Consider the following 24,864-nt stretch of genomic DNA (forward strand, 5'->3'; position numbering starts at 1 on the left):
CAGCATTACTCTGATTCCAAAACTAGACAAAGCCATTACAAGAGAACCACAGAACAGTATTACTCATGAAGATAGGATGCAATCTTTTTTTTTTTTTTTCTTTTTAGGGCCACACACATGGCATATGAAGGTTTCTAGGCTAGGGGTCTAATCGGAGCTACAGCTGCCAGCCTTCGCCACAGCCACAGCAACCTGGGATCCGAGCCGAGTCTGCAACCTTCACCACAGCTCACGGTAACACCAGATGCCTGAACCACTGAGTGAGGCCAGGGATCAGAACTGTGTCCTCATGGATACTGGCTGGATTCGTTTCCGCTTTGCCACAAGAGGAACTCCAGGATGCAAATATTCCTAACTAAATTTTAGCAGACTGAATAGAACAATATATAAAAAGAATAACATAGGGAGATCCCATGGTGGCTCAGTGGTTAACAAATCTGACTAGGAACCATGAGGTTTCGGGTTCGATCCCTGGCCTTGCTCAGTGGGTTAAGGATCCAGCATTGCTGTGAGCTGTGTAGGTTGGAGACACGGCTTGGAACTGGCATTGCTGTGGCTGTGGTGTAGGCTGGCAGCTACAGCTCCAATTAGACCCCTAGCCTGGGAACCTCCATATGCTGCAGGAATGGCCCTAGAAAAGGCAAAAAGCTAAAAAGCCAAAAAAAAAAAAAAAAGAATAATATAAGATGGCCAAGTGGGTTCTCCCAGGAATGCATAGATAATTCAATATTTGAACATTAATTAACATTAATAGACTTAAAAAGAAAGGTCATATGATTATCAAGAGATGCAGGAAAAGCATTTGACACAATCTAAGACCTATTTGTGATTTTAAAAACCCTCAGCAAACTAGGAATAGAAGAAAATTTCTTCCCCCCCATAAAGAACATTTAGGAAAATCTTAAAGCTAGCATCAAATTTAACGGTGAAAATCTAGATGTTACCCAGTATGTCTGCTTTTGCCACTTTTATTCTAGCCAGTGGAATAAGGAAAAAAAATAATAAAAGAATCCAGACTGGAAAGAAAGATAAAAACATCTTTATTCCCAGATACCATGATTATAAAAAATCTGATAAACATACAAAAAGCTACTTAGGCTAATCCCAAGTGTGTATGGCAAGAATGCAGGGACAAAATATCAATACAGAAAAATCAGCTGTATTTCTATATACTGGCAAAAAAAAAAAAAAAAAAAAAAAAACAAAAACCCAAGACACTAAAATAAGAAAATACCACAATAGCATAAAAATTATGAAATAATTCAGATAAAACTGCCAAAAGATGTGCAAGACTGATACTATGAAAACTACTGAATGTTGCTGAAAAAGTTAAAGATCTAAATAAAGATGTACTGTATTCACAGATCAGAAGAATCAATATCGTTAAAATGCCAATTCTTCCCAAACTGATTTATAGATTCAACACATGTGATCAAAACAAAGGAGATTTCAGGGTACAAACTGATAAGCTGATTTTAAAATTCACATGGAAATGCAAGGATCCAGAATAGCTAAAACAAATTTGAGAAGAACAAAGTTGAAAGACTTAAGTTTCCTGACTCCAAGATATATGACGAAGCTACACTATCAAGGCAGTGGGATTTTGACATAAAGACAAAGAGATCAACAGAAATAGAGTTCAAAAATAGACCCACACATATATTTCTTTTTCTTTGGCTGTCCCTGTGGCATATATAAGTTCCGTGGCCAGGGATCAAATCCGGCTGAAACTATGACCTACACCATACCTGCAGCAATGCTGGAACCTTAACCCACTGTGCAAGGGATGGAGCCAGCGCCTCCACGGAGACAAGCTGATCATTAACCCACTGTTCTACAGTGGGAACTCCCCTCTGTCAAAGGTTTATAATTCATTACTGTCCTTAATTATTTCAGGGGTCAAATTATCTCAGATTTGGCTACTAGGATCCTGTTGAACTGACTCATGGCATTTTGACATGCCCATGTGAATTTCTGAGTAATGCCTTACTTTCTGGGATTTGAAAATATTTTAGGATAATTTTATACCTATGCTGCTCTAGCTCTGAAATCTATCATTTCTCCAAGGAACTCTCATCCTTTTTAGTGGGGACTGGTATTAAAAACTGGTATATTGGGAGTTTTCACTGTGGCTCAGCAGGTTAAGAAATGAACTAGTATCCCTAAAAATGTGTATTTGATCCTTGGCCTTGTTCAGTGGGTTAAGGATTTGGTGTTGCCACAAGCTGTGGCATAGGTCACAGAGGCAGCTTGGATCTGGTGTTGTTGTGGCTGTGGTGCAGGCTGGCAGCTGTACCTTGGATTCAATCCCTAGCCCAGAAACTTCCATGTGGTGCAGGTATGACCCTAAAAAGCAAAAAAGAAAAAAGAAAAGAAAAAAAGAAAAAAGAAAAAAAGAAAAAAGAAAAACAAAAAGCAAACAAACAAAAACCCAGTACACTTCAACACACAGTTTTTCATTTCTTCTCGTGTGTGTGGACTTCTCTGTTATTACCTTTTGTCCTTTTTTTAGGTTTTTAATTTTTTAAATGTTTTTTTCAAAATTACATTTAGGAATCTATCCTAAATTTACCCTTATCTGTTATATATATGGCAAATTCTGATCTGGCTTATGGAGTTTTTTTTTTTTTACCGTGTAATCAAAAATCTTTTACTGTACTAAAATTTGTCAGTATTTTCTTTTATTGTACCTTATTACTTTGAATCATAGTTAGCAAATTTTCCCATACGGCATAGTATATAAAAATTAACCCATATTTTCTTACTATGTGTATAGCTTTCGATATTTACATCTCTGATCCATTGTCTCTTAAGTATGGTGTGAAGGGACCTAATATTATCTTTTCCCAACTGGCTATCTAGTTGTGCCATTACCTTTTACTAAAATGTCCACTTTGTCATGATTTGAAATACCACTTTAAGTACTAGGTTTCCATACACAATCATGTCCATATCTGACCTTTATACTATTTTACTGGTCTGTCTATTCATGTGCCAGTATCTTGCTTTTTAAATTATAGAGGCTTCCAAGTATATTTTGATATCTGGTAGGCCTAGATATCTTCTCAAAGATCTTCCTTTTAATGTTTTGATATTCTTGCATGTTTATTTTTTCAAATGAACATTAGTATTAATTAGTTTAGCTCTATACCACAAATTGATGGTATTTTTTATTAGGGTCTCATTATATTTATAACTTAGGAAGAAGTGACATCTCCATGTGGTTGAGATGTCGTAACAAGGAGCAATGAATGCTTTATAGTCTGCATCATATAAGCTTTTAAGCAACTTTTGTTTAGAGGCAATTCCTTATGAATGTAAGTACTTTATTTACTTTTTCTGGCTAATGTAAATTCAGTTTTCCCTTTTATTATATTGTGGAATTGGTTATTGAGTACATTAATATTTATTATTTTATAAACTTCAATCTTGCTAAATTATTTTTAAAGTTTTGTTATTGATTCTCTAGGGCTTTCCAGATAAGTTAGCATGTCACCTTCAAAGAAATCTTTTTTAAAAAACTTTTTAGGAGTTCCCGTTGTGGCGCAGTGGTTAACGAATCCGACTAGGAACCATGAGGTTGCGGGTTCGGTCTCTGCCCTTGCTCAGTGGGTTAACGATCCGGCCTTGCCATGAGCTGTGGTGTAGGTTGCAGATGCGGCTCGGATCTGGCGTTGCTGTGGCTCCAGCGTAGGCCCCGGGCTACAGCTCCAATAGACCCCTACCTAGCCTGGGAATCTCCATATGCCGCGGGAGCGGCCCAAAGAAATAGCAAGAAAAAAGAAAAAAAAAAAAAAACTTTTTAATTTTTTATCATTAGGGCCACACCCTATGGCATATGGAGGTTCCCAGGTTAGGGGTCGAATTGGAGCTGCAGCTGCCAACCTACACCAGTCACAGCAATGCTGGATCCGAGCTGCATCTGCAACCTATGCAGCAGCTTATGGCAACGCCAGATCCTTAACCCACAGAGTAAGGCCAGGGATGGAACCCACGTCCTCATGGACACTAGTCAGATTCTTAACCCACTGAACTACAACGGGAACTCCAAAAACTTTTATTTCTTTCCCACTATGCCTATATTTTCTTTTTCCTAATTGTATTGGTTCATATTTCTAGTACAATGTTAAATAGTGGAGATGGGAGTTCCCTGGTAGTCTAGCAGTTAAGGATCCAGCTTTATCACTGTTGTGGCATAAGTTAGATCCCTGGCCTGGGAACTTCTACATGCCACAGGAACAGAAAGGAAAAAAAAAAAAATTGGAGAGACAATGGATACCTTCTGTTTCATTTTTTCTTTTCTCCTTTCTTTCTGATCTTAGTGTTTCTCTATTAAGATGCTACTTTAGGATTAAGGTTATGTGTATAAATGTGTGAATGTGAGTGTATTTATGAAAATCATGTTAAGGAAGAATCTATCCATTCCTGTTTACTCAAAAGTTTTTATTAGGAATAGGCGTTGAACCTTGTCACAGACTTTCCCAGCACCTATAAATAGAATAATTGTTCTCCTTAAAGCTATTAATATTGTAAATCATATTAATAGAGTTCCAAATTTCGAATCATTCCTGTATTCCTTCTATAAAGCTCACTTCATCACAGTGTATTTTAATGTTAGAGGCTGCACAACATTTAGGATTTTGCACTGATATTCATAAATGTCTAACTTTCATCTTTCTGCACTATCATTATCAGGCTTAGAAACTGGTATTACTCTTGCTGCACAAAGATTAGAAAGTTTGCCTTCATTTTCTATGGTCTGAAATGATTCATACAGCATTGAGTCTACATGGTTTCTAAAAGGTTTTGCAGACTCCCTTGTGAAATCACTTGGGCCTGGTGTTTTGTGAGATATACCCCTGACAAATTTGTTTTTCCTTTTTCTTTTCTTTTTTTTTTTTCTTTTGCTTTCTAGGGCCACACATATGGCATATGAAGTTCCCAGGCTAGGGGTTGAACTGGAGCAGCAGCTGCCGGCCTACGTCACAGCCACACCAGATCCGAGCTGCTTCTGTGACCTATACCGCAGTTCCTGGCAACACGGATCCTTAACCCACTGAGGGGGCCAGGGATTTAACCCGTATCCTCATGGATATTACTAGGGTTCATTACCACTGAGCCACGATGGGAACTTTTTTTTTTTTTTTTAATTGAGTCATAATTTTGGGGTTTTTGGTTGGGCCTGCAGCATGTGGAAGTTCCTTGGGCCAGGAATCAAACCTGCACCACAGCAGTGACCCAAGCTGCTGTAGTGACAATGCCAGATTCTTAACCTGCTAGGCCACAAGGAACTCCCAGTTGAGGCATAATTTTTTCTTTTCTTCTCTTTTTTATGGCTGCAACTGCAGCATACGGAGGTTCCCAGCCTAGGCGTCGAACTGGAGCTGCAGGTGCTGGTCCACACCACAGCCACAGCAACATCAGATCCAAGCCGTGTCTGTGACCTACACCACAGCTCATGGCAACACCAGATCCTTAACCTACGTACGGAGCAAGGTCAGAGATCAAACCTGCCTCCTCATGGATGCTAGTCAGATTTGTTTCCACTGAACCATAAAAGGAACTCCTGAGGTATAATTCTGAATGCACATCAAGATGCAGAATTTTTCTGTCACTCTAGAAAGCTCCCTCCTGCCCTCTAACAGTTTTTCTCCTCCCTTGGGTTTTAGCACCATTGGTTAATTTTGCATATATTTAAGATTGTACATAAATACAATAAAGTTACACAGACAAGTTTGTATCTATTTCACTCATCATAGTATTTTTGAGATTTATTTATGTTATTGCATGTATACTAGCTCATTGCTTCTTACTCCTCAGTAATATTGTGCTTTATCAATATATTCTCTATCAATATATTACTCTATTCTCCACCAAGATTTGACTACCATGAATAAAACTGCTATGAACATTCTTTTTTTTTTCTCTATACTTGCATGGATTCAGTTAATACATTTTTTTTCCTATGAACATTCTTGTAGAAGGCTCTCTAACATGTGATAGGTTTCTACATTTCAAAATGTATCCTTTTGCTTTTTGCTTGGTTTCTTGAATGGGACCTACTGATATTTTCCTAATAGAGCAACACTTTTTGTGAATATCCTGTGTTTGAAATACAGCATATTCTATATCATTAGGATGTAGTGATGGATATACCTGAAGGTCTACCTTATTTTGTGGTTCAGACTTTTCATATTCTTATTTTTTATCTATAACATCTATCTCGTGCTAAGAGAATTAAAGTCTCCAATTTTTAGTGTTTCTTCTACTTGCATTTTTAATAGCTTCTGATTTACACAGACTGTTGCTGCAGGGGTCAAATCAGAGCTGCAGCTGCCAGCCTAGGTATGCCACAGTGGATCCGAGCTGTGTCTGCAACCTACACCACAGCTCACAACACCGGATCCTTAACTCATGGAGTGAGGCCAGGGATCAAACCTGCATCCTCATGGATACTAGGTCAGGTTCGTTACCACTGAGCCATAATGGGCACTGGTTTTGGTTTTTTTGATCCAATTTGAAAATATTTTTAATTCTTGAGGGAATCCTCAGCAATTATCATACCATCATACCAGTGATATCATATCAATATCATATTATACCAGTGATATGACTGGTATGTTTGATTTCAATTCTGTCATATTATGATGAACTGCTGACTACATTACATAATATTTACACTCATTTTTCACTTCATGATGGTTTTGTTTGGCTGGTCTTTAAAAAATTTCTTTCTGTATTTTGGAAGGTTTGTACTTTTTTTTTTCCAGTGCTTACTTTTGAATTAGTCATTTACTGTTCCAGGTAACTTTTTTTTTTTTTGCCTTTTTTGGCCTTTTCTAGGGCCGCTCCCGTGGCATATGGAGGTTCCCAGGCTAGGGGTCCAATTGGAACTGTAGCCACCGGCCTACGCTAGAGCCACAGCAACATGGGATCTGAGCCGCGTCTGCAACCTACACCACAGCTCACGGCAATGCCGGATCCTTAACCCACTGAGCAAGGCCAGGGATTGAATCCGCAACCTCTTGGTTCCTAGTCAGATTCGTTAACCACTGAGCCATGATGGGAACTCCCCAGGTAACTTTTTTCTTATCTAACCTTTTCTTTCAGTTTCAGATGGTATCCTTTAAATCCTGAGTGATAGCTAAACATTGTCATCAATTATTTTGGTTTGTCTCCTTTTCTTTCCCTTTCCCCTCCCATATTTTTTAGCTGCATTCTTTCTGCTTTCTCAAAACCTGTAACAATTATGTACTCTTCTTTTATGTACGTCACTACTTTTGGTTTTATCCTTAGTTCAAAAAGATATAAAATACTGTCAGTTTTTAGAAAATTTCCCAAATACCTTTTCTAGATGAAGGACATCCTTTAATTGTTTCCAGGAAGGACTAGAGAGTACAGTATTCTCTTAGCTCTAGGCATGTTCAAAATTGATACTCTACAGTCTTGAAGGATAGTTGACTGGATATAGAATCTTTGGTTTTTCTTTCCTTATGCTTCTCAACTATTGTTTTGCTTTGTATATTGCTGCGTTTTTGTGGCCATGACGACAGCATGCAGAAATTCCTGGACCAAGGATCAGACCTGGACGACAGCAGTGACCTGAGCCACTGCAGTGACAATGCTGGATCCTTAATCTGCTAGGCCACAAGGTAACTCCCTGTATGTTGCTTTTGAGAAACCCGATACCATTCTAATTATCTGGTCCTTGTAAGTTATTTCATCTTTTTGCCTGGGGGTTGAGAATTTTTCTGTATCTTTAAGGTTGTATATCTTTACTAGAATATATCCTAGAGTTTTATCTTGTTATGAACTTTTGATGCATTCAACATGCAGATCTTTTATTCCAGAAAGTTTTCTTGGATTATGGTTTTAAACATGGTTTTGTTTTTCCTTCTTGAGACGTCAATACCTGTAAGACTTTTCAGAACCATCTTTCACTGAAACTGTAGATTAAAAAAAATCTCACGTCCATTCTCTTGTTTTCCTGTTTTTCTTCTATGTCTTTTATTTTATTTGTGTTTGACTATTGTTTGCTGGGAAACTTGTAACTTAGTCTTCATCTCTTCCCCCCTTGCCCTCAGCATGTGGAAGTTTCCCAGCCAGGATCGAACGCAAGCCGTGGCAACGACAATGCTGGATCCTTAACGTGCTGAGCAACCAGGGAACTCCAGTCTTCATTTCTGATATTTTTTCCTTCTCTTTTCTCAATTTACCCTAATCTGACTTTATTCCTTCCTGCTTTTTGTCCCTTTCTATTCTGTTTAAATATTGGTTTTGAGTATTATTGTGTCAATTTTCTTCTGACTCACATTTTTTTTTTGGTTGGCGGAAGAGAGATTTTCATCAGCCAATATGCTTAGATTTATATTGTTTTTTTCTTTTTCTTTCTTTCTTTCTTTTTTTTTTTTTTAGGGCTGCACCCATGGCATATGGAGGTTCCCAGGCTAGGGGTCGAATTGGAGTTAACAGCTGCTGGTCCACACCACAGCAACACCATATCTGAGACGAGTCTGTGACCTACACCACAGCTCACAGCAACACCGGATCCTTAATCCACTGACCGAGGCCAGGGATCGAACCTGCATCCTCATGGATGCTAGTCAGATTCATTTCCACTGAGCCACGATGGGAACTCCTTCATGTTGTTTTTTCTTAAAGAGTTCTGTATGAATGTGACCCATTCTTTTCTATTCATTTCACAGTCAGGGTTCCTAATTTAAGAACACTTTCTTTTTCTGAAAGATTATTTTTCCTTCTTTCTCTTTATGACTTGAAGTCTTTATGTCTTCACTCCTTCCCTTAAAGCACTGCCTACACCACAGCCACAGCAACGCCAGATCCAAGCTGCGTCTGCAACCTACACCACAGCTCACAGCAACGGCGGATCCTTAACCCACTGAGCGAGGCTGAGGATTGAACCCACAACCTCATGGTTCCTGGTCGGATTGGTTTTTGCTGTGCCATGATGGGAACTCCATGTGGTAATCTGTTTCTCAATGCTGAAGGCAGCGGTAACAAGTGATTTCTATGTGTTCTTTATTGGTTTATAGGTAGATGGGTGGGAAAATTACATCAGGCTTCTGCTTGTTCTCCAGACTTGGAAGTCTATACACATCTGAATAGTATGTTAGAACATATTAGAAATAGTTTAGAAGTATTTCTTTTGTCATTTTCTGTTTTTTTTTTTTTTTTTTTTTTTTTTTTTTGTCTTTTGTCTTTTTAGGGCCACACCTGCAGCATACAGAGGTTCCCAGGCTAGGGGTCAAATTGGAGCTGTAGCTGCCAGCCTACACCACAGATCACAGCAACGCCGGATCCTTAACACACTAAGCAAGGCCAGGGATCGAACTTGCATCCTCATGGATACTAGTTGGGTTCGTTAACCACTGAGCCACGACGGGAACTCCTCTTTTGTCATTTTCTAAAACATTTCACATGTCACACAATAGATTCACTTTTTGTATTACCTCACAGTTTTCCAGAGTATAAATCTTTTTCATTTTTATCAAATTTGATTCAGAATCACATCATAAATCCCTAATAACTTTATGAACCATTTCTTGTTACCGATTTGTACAAAGTCTGTTATGATTAGTAATACAAGTATTACAACTAACAAGATGCTCAGTATGTGCCAGAGACATTTTTAAGCACTTAACTTGTAGTACTGCATGTAGTCCCTACAACTATTAGTACTTACATTTTACACATGAGGAAGCAGAGGTTCAAATCTGCAAAAGGTCATAAAGCTAAAATGAACACTAACAATATGAATCCAGGGAATAATGTTCAATTTTAACATTTCCTCTTTTTTCTTTCTTAATTATGGTGCTATGAACTAACTTCTATAAGCACAGAAAACAAAGATCAAATAAAATTGTTTCAGATAATGTGCCTTTTGGAACACCTTACTTTTCAAAATAAAACAATAATCATGTTAGATGACTACTCAAGGGCTTGAATATAAGGGGACAGAACGATTACAGATGAGAAAACTCTTCCTAATATTAGGGCATATACAGTAACTCCTCATTCACCACAGAGGAAGTCAAAAGATAATATCTAAAGTTCATACACCAAGTAACATATGGCTAATATTTAGAATTATAGAGACAGATACCAAATCAAAAAGATAAAAAAACTAAGTTGTCTCATGAAAGCTGAAATGGATAAGCAATGAGATCCTGCTGTATAGCACTGGGAACTATATCTAGTCACTTATGATGGAGCATTATAACGTGAGAAAAAAGAACGTATACATGTATGTGTGACTGGGTCTTCTTGCTGTACAGTAGAAAATTGACAGAACACTGAAAACCAGCTATAATGGAAAAAATCAAAATCATTATATTAAAAAAAAAGCTGAACTGGAAAGAGAAAGAAATGCTGCAAGGTATCCTTTTGGGGTGTACTTCTGTATTATTGTTTACATGATACTATCCAGTGTGTGTATTACTTTTAATTTTTTTTTTTTTGGCTGTGCCTGTGGCATGTGGAAGTTCCTGGAAGAAAGATGGAACCCACGGCACAGCAGTGACCTGAGCTGCCGCAGTGACAATGCTGGATCCTTAACCCATTGTGCCACAAGAGAGCTCCACTTTTGATTTTTATAAAGTATGAGCTACCTCTAAAAAATTCAATAAACTGGTAAAAATTGAGACTGATATCAGGCATTGAGCAATTTTTTCTGTGGGAGAAACAGCACTCATGTATGCTTGGTATGAAGGCAAATATATGCTATCTTCTTGGAAGGCAATTTGTATTACTTATGAAAATTTAAAAATAAGTATGCCTTTTGATCAGGGAATTTTGCTTTTAGGAATCTGAAATACTCACAGGACACAGGAATCTAAGTGGAAGGATATTTCTTACAGTAATAATGTAATAGTGACAAACCGAAAGCAATCTAATCATCATTAGGGGAATGATTAACAACAGGTAAAACACTGAGTGAAAAAAAGCGAACTGCCAAATATGAATAGCATGACTCATTTTTTACCAAAAGAAACAATACATGCTGGTATATGCACAGATTGATATATCCATGTTTGTTTACGCATTTAGAAAGATCCCAAAAGGAAAAGCTAAACTATTAACAAGGTGAGAATGGGCTGAGAGGATAATTTTATCTTTTCCTTTTCTTTCTTTTTTTTTTTTTTTTGTCTTTTTTTGTTGTTGTTGTTATCTCTTGGGCCGCTCCCGCGGCATATGGAGGTTCCCAGGCTAGGGGTTGAATCGGAGCTGCAGCCACCGGCCTACGCCAGAGCCACAGCAACGCGGGATCCGAGCCGAGTCTGCAACCTACACCACAGCTCACGGCAACGCCGGATCGTTAACCCACCGAGCAAGAGCAGGGACCGAACCCGCAACCTCATGGTTCCTAGTCGGATTCGTTAGCCACTGCGCCACGACGGGAACTCCAATCTTTTCCTTTTCATTTTCTTTTTTTCATTTATTTATTTATTGTATTTTTTTTTTTTTTTTTTTTTTAGGGCAGCACCCACAGCATATGGAGGTTCCCAGGCTAGGGGTCTATTCAGAGCTGTAGCTGCAGGCCTATACCACAGCCACAGCAACATCAGATCCAAGCAGCCTCTGTGACCTACACCACAGCTCACAGCAACGTCAGATCCTTAACCCACTGACCAAGGCCAGGGATCGAACTGGCAACCTCATGGTTCCCAGTTGGATTTGTTTCCACTGTGCCACAAAGGGAACTCCTCTTTTATTTATTTTTTGTCTTTTTAGGGCCGTACCTAAGGCATAAGGCGGTTCCCAGGCTAGGGGTCGAATTGGAACTGTAGCTGCTGGCCTACGCCACAGCCATAGCAAGGCCAGATCTGAGTTGCGTCTGTGAACCACACCACAGCTCATGGCAATGCAAGATCCTTAATCCACTGAGCGAAGCCAGGAACCAAACCCAAGTCCTCATGTATGCTAGTCAGATTTGTTTATGCTGAGCCAGGATAGGAACCCCCCATTTTCTTTTTTTAAACAGCAAATATGCAACACTTCCATAATGAAAAATCAAACAGAGGTTGTTGTATGACAAAACGTAGGAAGAAGTCATCTATCATAGAATTTCATTTTCCTAACATGACTGCCACACTGACGAACATTCTTCCTTATAAAACTCTTACAGAAGAAATGCAAATCAAAACTACCATGAGATACCACCTCACACCAGTCAGAATGGCCATGATTAATAAATCCACAAACAGCAAGTGCTGGAGGGGCTGTGGAGAAAAGGGAACCCTCCTGCACTGCTGATGGGAATGTCAACTGGTACAGCCACTATGGAGAACAGTTTGGAGATACCCTAGAAATCTATACATAGAACTTCCATATGACCCTGCAATCCCACTCTTGGGCATCTATCTGGACAAAGCTCTACTTAAAAGAGACACATGCACCCGCATGTTCATTGCAGCACTATTCACAATAGCCAGGACATGGAAACAACCCAAATGTCCATCGACAGATGATTGGATTCGGAAGATGTGGTATATATACACAATGGAATACTACTCAGCCATAAAAAAGGATGACATCATGCCATTTGCAGCAACATGGATGGAACTAGAGAATCTCATACTGAGTGAAATGAGCCAGAAAGACAAAGACAAATACCATATGATATCACTTATAACTGGAATCTAATATCCAGCACAAATGAACATCTCCTCAGAAAAGAAAATCATGGACTTGGAGAAGAGACTTGTGGTTGCCTGATGGGAGGGGGAGGGAGTGGGAGGGATCGGGAGCTTGGGCTTATCAGACACAACCTAGAATAGATTTACAAGGAGATCCTGCTGAATAGCATTGAGAACTATGTCTAGATACTCATGTCGCAACAGAAGAAAGGGTGGGGGAAAAAACTGTAACTGCAATGTATACATCTAAGGATAACCTGACCCCCTTGCTGTACAGTGGGAAAATAAAAAAATAAAAAATAAAAAAAAATTAAAAAAAATAAAAAAATAACTCTTACAGAGAAATTAAAAAGTATAACCATTAACTTATTTGTATAATCACCCACAGGTTCTAATAAAAGTGTAAATCTCTCCAGTATTTTACAGAAAATACTTGAGATTCTAAATGCAAACATGTAATAATAAATATGCAACCAAGTAATAAGAGAATGATCTCAATATGAATAAGCCAATTAACACTTAACCAGCTCTCCATTATCAGCACCAAGAGAGTACAGTGGCCCACATAATTTTCAAAGTTTTATATTTAGTCATGGACTACAAGTTTTCTAGAACCATAAGTTTGAAAGTTGTGTGTGTGAACTGACCGAGTACGAAATAAGAACTCACAGATCCTCTGTGACGACTGGACTCAATAGCAGCTGGGGAGCTACTTTGCTTTTGCTGGTCTCTTCCTCACTCCACTATCAGAACACAATTCACTGGACTAAACAGAAGTGCATTCATGGTTTCTAAGCTTACTATTAGAAGAAAAGTAAATGCTATGGATTTGGGATTGTTAGGTTTTTGTTTCCCACAAGTTCATTGTGAAAGAAAGAATATATCCATGTCAATGACACAATCATTGAATCAGCACCAAACGAGCTATAATATCCTGAATATATATATATATTTTTTTGTCTTTTTGTCATTTCTTGGGCTGCTCCCGCAGCATATGGAGGTTCCCAGGCTAGGGCTCAAATCAGAGTTGTAGCCGCCGGCCTACGCCAGAGCCACAGCAACGCAGGATCCGAGCCGCGTCTGCGATCTACACCACAGCTCATGGCAACGCCAGATCCTTAACCCACTGAGCAAAGGCAGGGATCGAACCCGAAACCTCATGGCTCCTAATTGGATTTGTTAACCACTGCGCCACGACGGGAACTCCAATATCCTGAATATTTCACCTACAGAAACTAAAAAGTACCCAGGGAAGGAGAGAAGACAATATTCAATATTCCACATGGCAATAGTCTAACATTTAAAGCCACAGTGAGCAAAAGGAAGCTAATCTTTGATACATAACAAACACAAATCTCTTTGGGTTCAAGTTCTGGTTCTATTATCTAGGACTTTGGATGTAACAGTTACTTGGGTCCCAGTTTCCCTCTCTTCTAAATAAGTAAAATACCACTTACCACACAGGAAGGACGTATGAACAATAAAATAATTCACATGAATGGGCTTTCAGTTCTTCAGAGGAAAGTTATGAATCCTTAAGCATGAACCTGAAAAGCTAATTAAAAATAAGATGATTTTGTCAAAATTAAGTTTGAAATGCAGTAGCCTAGAAGGTCTTTAAGATCAGCTATTAACTCTACTCCAAATGAAAGAATTCACACTAAGGCTGGGCTGTGGTATAAATGTAATTTAAGCAATCAAACAAGATCATTTATTACTAATGTTAATGCAGCAAAAATAAGTTAAATACATCATTTAGCATCATGTTGATTTGATACACCTAAAAATACTGATGTAAAATGGTGATATTCTCTTGGTGTTCATCTTTAAAAAATTTATCTGGAGCTTGTTGCTCAAAAGATATATAATCACTGAACAATAATAACTATAGGGTATTAATAATGGAGCAATTAAAACATAGTTAAACACATGTGTACCCAAGGAGGTTATTAATCTGGTGTATAAAATAATCTGAAACTAGCTAATTATAGTTTTGAAGTCTAATGTAAAATAACAGATAATATTATCCAATATTTACTGAGCAACATATGCAAATCATTATACTAGGCACTAGAACTACAAAAAGGTATTAAACTTAACAAGCATGTCCTTAAACTACACTACATACTATGGCCAAATATTTGGGAGGCTAAGAAATTACTAAATTAAATAGTAAGTATTGTATACAACCAATTCTATAATTTAAGTAGGAATTAGATAATAGAGTGAAAAGGGAAAAAAGAAAAAGGAATTCTGGAAAGATATCTTAACACTTTATCCTTCACAGCAACCCACACTTTCTTATACAGTAGCCATCACAAATGACTGGAGGTTTACAGAAACCTTGGGAGGAAGGCAGGGCCGATGCCTGGCCCTTATTTTAGAGGAGGAAAATGAACCTCAAAGAGATTACGCAACTTGCTGGAGATCACAGGTCAGGAGGTGGCAGAGCTATATAGCCCGGCCAGTCTGCCAACTTTGTCCAGAGCTCGTTTCTACTACACTGTATTTTAGGCTATCAATACCAAAGTGAGAACTAGAAGGGAGCTCAGAAATCTTCTAATGCAGTGTTTATCTAACCAAACTGAAAAAAACCTTTCTGAAGAATGCAATCCTAGTCTCCAATGCAGACATACTGAATGATAAACCTCTGGGAGAGGTTTTGTATTTTTACAACACCCCCAAGAGAAGATTCTGCTGATAAGCTTGCTCTATATCTGCATATTCATTGTGGCAGATATGGCTATTTAAATTCACACTGATTAAATAAAATTAAAAATTGGGTTCCTCAGTCACTTTTAAGTGCTCAGCAGCCACAGGTGGCTAGTGGCCACCATGCAGGTGGCACAGATTCAGGACATTTCAATCACTGCAGAAAATTCTATTGGATAATGTTAATTATAGACCAACCCTTCCACTCTAAGGATAAGAAAACCGAGGTACAAGACCTTGTCAACAAGGGCTACGAAGACAGTGGAGAATTGAAATGCTAACCTAGTCTGCCAGTGTTCCTCTTACTAGATCACTTCATCCCATCTCAAATTCAGGGTTTATTTTCTTTCCATCCTTCCTTGTGGGATGCAACAAAGCAAGAAGAGAAATTCTAAATTTGTGGGGAAAAAAAGTCCTATATAAAAGTTTTATTCAAATTTCATGATTAAATCTAAAACAATCTGCAATTTCTGCATAAAATTAAAGTGGCCTTGGAGAGTTAAGAATATCCTACTGTTAGAAAGCATATCTTAGCCTTGTTTAACCATTATTAAGTACGTCCTCTTTTATGGGCCTGATGTTTTTATCTTTCGTTTTTCAAATCCTGGACAGACGACATTTTACCTCACCTACCTTAACGTTATAAATGTGGAAAAGTGAAATCTTATTTAGCAAACATTTTAAAGATGAAAAACTCAGAAGCAAGAAGCAACCAAATGAAGTGACTTGTCTAATTTTAGGATGTGGTCATTCAAACCACTGAGAACTCTTGGCTTTTGGTAACCTAGCGGCTTAGTATTTATGACATTAATATGTTGTTTTCACTTCTAAGCTATAGTTTTACCTTCCTTTGACTATTGCGTTACATTTAAAACAATTTAAATTCCAAGGTAACGAAGGGTTTGAAGCCTCTGAACAACCAAGAAGGTTTTTACAGGAATTAAGTCAACATATAACCAGCCATGAAAATACAATGTAGTGTCTTCTTTAAAAATAAAACCAGTCATTCCTGTCTAGTATGTTTGGAATGCAAATGTCTCCAAAGTCACTCAACTTAAATCATGACAGTTCACGTTTGAAGGGAATAGGAACTTGAAACTCCACATTAATTAACACTTTCAGGACACAATTACACAGTTCCATTAACTTTTATCAGTACCTAGTATTCAGTCTCAGGTTAAATCTTAGTGACTAGATTTAGAGAAAATATCACATGTCAAAGTGTATATGAAGTTAAAAATTGGACAGTTAAAAGATATGGTCCAATATCAGATACTTAAGAACAGATACTTATTCAAGACAGTTTTTGCCATACTGTGCACCAGAACCTTGGAGTATGGGCTTCTACATAAATAGAAGTTCTTGTTATTCAGAGAAGGAGGTGGTGCAAAAACGGACAACTATTTTCTTTCTCAACACTCACTGGTGTTGAAGTAAATAAACAAACAAAAAAACCCAGTGTAAATACATTAGAGCAGAGAAACAGTCTCCGAGTCATAAAAAGGGGGAGAGACAAAAATTTCTGTGCTCTAACATTTTAAACAGCAGACTGGGAGTTCAAAGTGAAATTTACTCTCTGGCTTTTACAACCAATTCATTACTTCGACATTTTATCTGTTATGTCTTCACTCTCACTTAACCATATTAGGAAGAGGAAAACATGTGCCCCCAAGATTCCTATGCCAATAAAACTACTTTGGAAGCAACATAGCTCACCAAATGAAGAACATCAAAAAAATGCTAAGTGACAAAAGTAGAACTGAACTATCTCAACTTCTGAGTGATAATCCCTGGAACAGGTTAATGCAAGGAGCATAAAAAATATTGCAAACTCTACGCAAATGTTAAAGAGTTGCAAAAAACTCAAATATCATAAAAAACTGGAGGGAAAAAAAGAAATAAACGAAAGTACTGTGAAAGGAGGGCGCTGAGAAGGAAGCTTGATTGAAGCACACAGGTCAAAGGGAGGTGGGGAGGGGGCCTGCAGTACTTCCGTTCTCCTCTCTACCAAGAGGCAATTTTAGGCATCCTTAAGTGATTGAGGCAACAAGACATGTGCTTTGAAACAGGAGTACTACGGAGATGGTCTTGAAATGTCCAACTTAGAGAAAACAACCATGAAATCCCCAGATCATATTTCTCAAGCTTCCTGTAGAAAAATATCAACCATGCTCACACATCGAAGCCAGCTCATTTGACCTCATCTAGACAAGTCTTCGGACAGCCCTCACTCTCTCTCCAGCCCGCCTTCCTTCACTTCCCTGCTGTTGCTTTCCTGGCACACAAAATATAGGCCAGTGAACGGTGGGTGGGTGAGGAGGATGTGAGAGAAAATATGAGAAGTAAAAACGGAATCCACTTAACAGGGACATTAATGAGTCTCATAAGGGCAGGCCAGCAACAATCAGAAGTGAACGGAAAGGGCTTTCCTGGGAAGCAGCGAGCGCGTCTGTAAGGGTTGGGGCAGAGGCCAGGCTACCTACCACTTTTCAGAGAGGCTGCACGGGGGCCGGCTGCCTTGGGTGACCTCTACTGTCTCTTCCGACTCTGAAATGTTAGGATTCTCATTTCACAAAAGGGAACGCGACGGTCATAAAGCCCTCCGACTTAGGACCCTTGTAAATAGGCTGCCTCGTCGGCAGCTTCCCAAACACCACTCCCACCTCTCCCTCCCACACGTGCCCACCCCGCCCCCTTTCAATTTTTCCACCTCCACGTGCGAAACGCCTCGCAGCACTCGCCCCACAGCGGAGAGCGCCTTCCCCTGCAAAGCACCGAAACTCTGCCCCCCTGGGAGAGGTGAGGCGTCCACTCTGCGACCCTGAGCGGCCAAAAAAGGAACTCTCAAATCCAGTCTGCCCCCCTCGCAGCCAGAGCTGAAGGAGGAGGGGGGCGGGACGCAAAGAATTAACTTTCTTCTAAAATTTCTCGTCCAGAAAGCGGAGGAGGGGGGGGGGGAGAGAGAGAACCCCGAACAGTCCGGGGCTGAGCGGGTGGGGGGAGGGGAAACCCCCTCTCCCCGCATCGTTTAACGGCCGGCAGGGGGGAGGGGGACTCCGGAGGTGAAGGGGGCGTGGGATGGAGAAGCAGGCCAGGGAGCAGGGTCAGGGAGCTGCAGGGGTTCCTGAGGTTGGGGAGCTGCGGGCGTCCCCCCCACCTGGCACACAAAGCAGCTGCCGCGCTCGGCTCTCACCAGATCCTTTGTGTTTTCCATCAGGGCCTCATGGGTAGGGGTTGTCCGTGCTCCCCAGGCCCGCGGCGCCCCCTCCCGAGCTGGGGGCAGACGCCTCTGCCCAGAACTATGGCGACTACAGGGGGGGCCCCGGATGGGCCCAGACCGGTGGCAGCTGCGGCAGCCCCCGGATTTCCCCCCTTTAACTCGGGTGGCCCCAGGATATCAACAACATTAGCATAGCCCTCCCTCCCTAGCGCGCCTGCGCCGTGACCCGCGCCCCGATTGGCCCACTTCCCTACATACCCTCCTCTCAGTCTTCCAGCATGGGACCCTCTGCAGGCTCCGTACTCCACGGGCCGTACCAAGACGAAGGGGTGGAAAAGGCAATTGGGGCTCGTGTAAGTCAAGTGGTTAAAAAGTCAGGAAGGAAAGGAGAAATTTCATCCCGTCACCTCAGTTTATACCCTAGCATTCTTGCGTTCCTTTCAATCACTTGTAGCTGCGAAGTTGTGTTGGAAGAAAATTCCCACTCCAGTTACGACGCTTCCCCCTCTACTCGGAAGATTGGTCCTCCCGGAGGAACTCCCACACGGGGAGGAGCTCTTGCGGGGAGTGGGCGTTACGTAGAGCGAGAGTGTTGGTCACGTGCTCACAGGCGTTGCAGGCTCTTTCCGGCCTCCGGCAGCCCCAGCAGCAGCGGAAAGCGAGGGGCCTCGGCGCATGCGCAGTGAGGTTCCACGTGAGCGCCCGCGTTCCTTCTCAAACCCAAGGATGCCGCCGGAACGGAGGGGCCGAGCGAGACCGGACAGGACACCCGGAGTGAGACCGGGCCGGAAGACCCAAGTGAAGCCGGGCCGGAGAGCTGGACTGGGGCGGGCTGGGCCGCCCCGAAAGGCTGCTGCTTCATCCCAGCGGCAACCGCCGGCCCCGCCGGGAGCAGCGGCCGCTGCGATAGCAATCGCGGCGGAGGAGGAGAGACGGCTCCGGCAGCGGAATCGCTTGAGGCTGGAGGAGGACAAGCCGGCCGTGGAGCAGTGCCTGGAGGAGCTGGTCTTCGGCGATGTGTTGGACGACGAGGACGCGCTGCTGCGGCGTCTGCGGGGCCCGCGGGTGAGGGAGGCCGAGGCGCGCGGGCTGGGCGCTCGGTGGGCGGTGAGTCTCCAGGGGCGGAGCCTGGGAGACCTGCGGCGCAGAGGAGCTCTCAGGTGGGAGGGAGCCGGGAACGCGGGCGCCCAGGGGTGCCACTCTGAAAGTCTCCGGAGGGCGGAGACAGCGCTTCACTCCCTTGGGAACCGCTTTCCCAGGTATCTAGCAGGCGCTCAATACATACTAATCTGTGTTGAAAGTCTTGAGCATTTTTCGCAGCTCAACCCCATCATCTCCTAAACTCGGTGCTCCTTTCCGCTTGGCCGTTCAGTAGCCTGCCTCAATATCTTGTGATTCGGGGATTCCACCTCGTTTGTGGAGTAAGAATTCATGGGCACGGGCCTGAGAGTCTGTTTTAACAGTTTATCCATATGATAGACTAGCTAGCTTTTGAGAACGATCTTGCCTTCGTCTAGCCAGTAAATCTCTGTGGGCCAGTTTGGCACCAGATACTTTTCCTGGCAATGAGAACCCTGCATAATATTTTTTGCACACTTTTTGCCTCTTTTTTTTTTTTTTTTTTTAAATCCTGAACCTGTTTTTTATTCCAAGATAGGCTATTTCTAGGCATTCTCTAGGCACTGGAAGAGAAGCAGCAATGCAGGAAAACATCCCTTCCTTCTTGGCGCTTTTGTGTTAGTGGTAGAGGCAGAAGATAAAGTTCAGGTATGTCAGTGAAGTGCTGAAGAGAAAAAATAAAGGTACTCGAGAAAGGGAGATAAGTGTGTGTAGAGGAGGCCTATAAAATTTTACATTGGATGGCCAAGCAAAGCCTTACTGAAAATTACTCTATTTGATAAGTGAATATGGACCTATCAAGTATTAGTTGATTGCCAGAACCTTCTTTGGGTGCTTATGGGAGAGGTTGCAGAATCTACTTGGGAGATAGAGAAATACTACTGAAAAAATGCTGAACTGGGTGACAGCTTCCCAGGCAGAAAAAGAAACAGTCTCGTGAGTTGGGGTTTGTAGGGCTTTGGAGGATCACAGGCCAGGAATGGAGCAAGTAGAAATCATCTGGACATTTTTATTTATTTATTATTATTTTTTTTGTGTGTTTTTTTGCCATTTTTAGGCCCGTTCCCGTGGCATGTGGTCGTTCCCAGGCTAGGGGTCGAATCAGAGCTGTAGCTGCTGGCCACAGCCATAGCAACAGCAACTCCAGGTCTGAGCCGCATCTGCAATCCACACCACAGCTCACGGCAAAGCCAGATCCATAACCCACTGAGTGAGGCCAGGGATCGAACCCACAACCTCATGGTTCCTAGTGGGATTCATTAGCCACTGAGCCGCAAAGGGAACTCCCATCTGGACATTTTTAACATGTGGTTTGGGGAAAGCTCAAACTTACTTAAGGGAAAATCTCATGGTTGAGATTTAGATTTGATTGTATGGTATAAAGTTTCTTAAAGAGGTAGGAGGTCAAGAACAGTGAAGAAAAGCAGAGAAGAGGTATTTCTAAGAATATGGGATATAAATTATGACATTCAATTGTGTTATTTTATTTTTAATGTCAGTCTGCCTCTGGTCCCATGATTTCTGCGGTTCTATGATTTTCCCTGCTCCCTTCTTCTTCTGTCAGTTTACCTTTTCTGATCTTGGTTTTTTCCTTTTAGCAAGTTGACTTTTTCTCCTGGACTGTTCCATCTTCCATCTCCTGTCTAGTGGGTGGTGCCGTTCTCTGATCGCATTTTTTATTCCAGCCTCGGGCGTTTGCTGTGGTTGCATTCGGGCCCCATTATTTCTTCAGAGGGCCTTAAAACCAAAGCATTCTACAAACCATTTGACTACAGAGTGTCCTTGTCTCCCACCAAGGGGTATGAAAGACTCAGTGCTTGTAGGCATTTTGTCTCCTCTAGGTTCAAGTACAGGAAGACTCAGGCGACTCGGAAGTGGAGAATGAAGCAAGAGATAATTTTCCACCTCAAAAGAAGCCAGTTTGGCTGGATGAAGAAGATGAAGATGAGGAGATGTAGGTTGCCTAATTTTTCTTCAAGAATCCCTCTGGATATTTCAGAAGTTATCTTGCAGAGTTTAAGAAAGTTTTCCTAATATGTGATTATGTGAAGGCTTGAAAAAATACTGGAAAGTAGAGCAAAAATGATTCATAATCCCACAGCCACAGCAACATGGGATCCATGTCTGCTACCTGCACCACAGCTCAGGGCAATGCCAGATCCTTAACTCAGTGAGTGAGGCCAGGGATCAAATCCACACCCTCATGGATCCTCGTCAGGTTCATTACCACGAACCACAATGGGAACTCCTCAGTTATTTAAGAGAGATTATTTGAGGTAAAATTACTTAACATATTTTTAAAAAAATTTTTCTTTCTTTCTTTTTTTTTTTTTTTTTTGCTTTTTAGAGCTGTACCTACGGCATATGGAGGCTCCCAGGCTAAGGGTCAAATCGGAGCTGCAGCTCCCAAGGAGAACCACTGTTATATACACATACTGGTATCTCTCTCTCTCTCTCTCTCTCTCCTATCCCGTATAGAAAAGCTAAGAGAGCAGTGTTTGGGGTCAGACTTGGGTTTACCTCCTGATTTGGCCAGTTCCTAACTGACCATGGGCAAGATTGGAACCCACCTTTGTTCATTTGTAAAATGGAGGTAATAATACCTATATAAGAAGGCTCTTGAGATTAAATGAAAGAGTGTTTGTAGTGCTCTTAACACAATGCCTGAATTTGAGAAAAGGCTAAAAAAAAGTTAGCTTATATGCACAATGTATATTTTAATAGGTAAATGTATTGCAAGCATTTCTTGGCACTTTAAAAAAAGCTTTATAAGCATTTTAAATGGATATATTATAGTCCTTATATGACTAAATATTTAACCATAATTTATGTAGTTTTTGTTGGAGATATGTGTATATATATATATATATATATTTTTTTTTTTTTTGAAGGTCCGCACTTGTGGCATAGGGAGGTTCCCAGGCTAGGGGTCGAATCAGAGCTACATCTGCTGGCCTATGCCACAGCAACGTGGGATCCAAGCCACATCTGTGACGTACACCACAGCCTACGGCATCGCCGGATCCTTAATCCACTGAGCAAGGCCAGTGATCAAACCCTCAGCCTCATGGTTCCGAGTCGGATTCTCTTCCACTATACCATGATGGGAACTCCTAGATATACTCTTATTTTTTTAGGCATCGAGATGAGCATTTTTATGCATAAACCTTTTTCTATTTTTTCAATTATTATTATTTTTGCTTTTTAGGGCTGCACCTGCACCATATAGAAGTTCTCAGGCTAGGGGTTGGATGGGATCTGCAGTTGTTGGCCTCCCCACAGCCACAGCAACATGGGATCCAAGCCATGTCTGCTACCTGCACCACAGTGCAGGGCAGTGCCAGATCCTTAACTTGCTGAGTGAGGCCAGGGATCAAATCTGCATCCTCATGGATCCTAGTCGGGTTCATTACCACGAGCCACAGTGGGAACTCCTCAGTTATTTAAGAGAGATTATTTGAGGTAGAATTACTTAATCAAAGAACATATTTAAAAAAAAAAAATATATATATATATATATTTTTGCTTTTTAGGGCTATACCTATGGCACATGGAGGCTCCCAGGCTAAGGGTCAAATTGGAGCTGCAGCTGCTGGCCTACACTACTGCTACAGCAACTTGGGATCCGAGCTATGTCTACGACCTCAGCTCACGGCGATGCTAGATCCTTAACCCACTGAGCAGGGCCAGGGATCAAACCCGAGTCCCCAGGAATACTAGTTGGGTTTGTTCCTGCTAAGCCATGATAGGAACTCTTTCTGCTGATATTTTTAATTAACTCCTTTATTTTTTTTTCTGGTTTCTCCTGTGGCATGTGGAAATTCCTGGGCCAAGGATGCTAGATCCTCAACCCACTGAGCCAGGCTGGGGATTGAACTGGCACTTCCACAGAGACAAGTTGAATCATTAACCCACTGTGCCACAGTGGGAACTCCAAAGAGCAGGCATTTTTTAAGGTTCTTGATAAATACAGGCTGACCCTGAGGGTCTACCAATTTACCTTCCCATCGAAAGGGGTCCGTTTCACTTCAATTTAAAAGCAATGATTTCTCTTTTTTCGAACTTTGTCCGTTTTATTTTTTTTGGCCACGCTGTGGCCTATGGAATTCCCGGGCCTAGGGGTTGAACCTGCATCTTGGCACTGCTGTTGATCCCATTATGCCATAGCAGGAACTCCCACATGTTACAAATCTTGACCCTTATTGTTTGCTCAAGATACTAAATGCAACAGCTGTTTATGTTGATTCTTTAAAAGTTATTTAAAGCATGCTGTTCTATTTTTTACAGGGTCGACATGATGAACAACCGTTTTCGGAAAGATATGATGAAAAATGCCAGTGAAAGTAAACTTTCCAAAGATGAGCTTCAAAAGAGACTTAAAGAAGAGTAAGTACACTTCATGTGATTTACTAAGTGGTATTTATAACCAGTACTTTTTTTTTTTTTTTTTTTTTTTTGATTCACTCAGTGTTTGGCTATAAGCAGCCTCAGACTCTTTAGTAGTCAGATTTCCATTTTCACGTAAAGGCATTGCTCCTGGAAGACATGATTACATTTTAGCATGAGGGGGAGGGAATGCAACAAGTCCAAAAAGTTTTGGATATATACTTGTAATCCCAACATCCAAATATAGTCAGTGATACTGTCATTTACTTGTTTGTTCATTGGTATATGGTAAACTATCTCTTTTCCACAACTTCTAGGTTCTTTCAGTTGAACAGAACTGGGAAATACATATTTTAAAATAATTTCTTTTTCTTTGTCTTTTTAGGGTCACCCCTGTGGCATAGGGAGGTTCCCAGGCTAGGGGTTGAATCTGAGATGTAGCTGCCTGCCTACACCACAGCTCACAACAACTCGGGGTCCTTAACCCACTGAGTGAGGCCAGGGATTAAACCTGCCTCCTCATGGATACTAGTTGGGTTTGTTACCGCTCACCCATGATGGGAACTCCTTAAAATAATGGTTTTATGTTGATACTTTCAATTCAAACTTAACAGATCTTTAAAAGTATTTTAAAATATTTTTCTTTGTACCGAGAACATTTTTTAATTCCTAGAGATTCATTGCATTGTCACTTTTTTTGAAAGTAGATTCCTATAAGGTATAATTTACATATAGTGAAATTCACTCTTTTAAATTTTGAATTTAAATTCA

The 24,864-nt window shown here is 40.9% G+C and overlaps 2 protein-coding genes across 52 annotated transcripts in view; one reads left to right on the forward strand and one right to left on the reverse strand.

Moving 5' to 3' along the window:
* Positions 1–18,788, reverse strand: part of MBTD1 (mbt domain containing 1) — a 75,025-nt gene extending 56,237 nt beyond the window's left edge. For 29 of the 50 annotated variants that reach the window (XM_021067231.2, XM_084984868.1, XM_084984848.1 and 26 more), the window contains exons 1-3: positions 18,562–18,788; positions 17,852–17,915; positions 14,114–14,211 (exon numbers count right to left, since the gene is read on the reverse strand). The gene's annotated coding sequence lies outside the window, so the exon portion shown is untranslated. The remainder of the gene's footprint in view (positions 1–14,113; positions 14,212–17,851; positions 17,916–18,561) is intronic. The other 21 variants (XM_021067234.2, XM_084984869.1, XM_084984885.1 and 18 more) reach the window with 1 other exon arrangement.
* A 385-nt stretch (positions 18,789–19,173) lies between these two features.
* The window catches only part of UTP18 (UTP18 small subunit processome component), a 38,282-nt gene continuing 32,591 nt past the window's right edge, over positions 19,174–24,864 (forward strand). The window contains exons 1-3 of one of the 2 annotated variants that reach the window (XM_003131596.6): positions 19,174–19,653; positions 21,549–21,661; positions 23,995–24,093. In XM_003131596.6, the coding sequence (XP_003131644.3) occupies positions 19,264–19,653; positions 21,549–21,661; positions 23,995–24,093 (602 nt within the window). In that variant the 5' untranslated portion in view covers positions 19,174–19,263. Of the gene's footprint in view, positions 19,654–21,548; positions 21,662–23,994; positions 24,094–24,864 lie in introns of those variants that run through there. The other variant, XM_084984887.1, reaches the window with a different exon arrangement.

Source organism: Sus scrofa, chromosome 12, assembly GCF_054392235.1.
Source record: "Sus scrofa isolate SSC_HxYL_T2T_F1_AM1 chromosome 12, Sscrofa_HxYL_maternal_Yorkshire_Landrace_v2.0, whole genome shotgun sequence".
NCBI lineage: Eukaryota > Metazoa > Chordata > Mammalia > Artiodactyla > Suidae > Sus > Sus scrofa.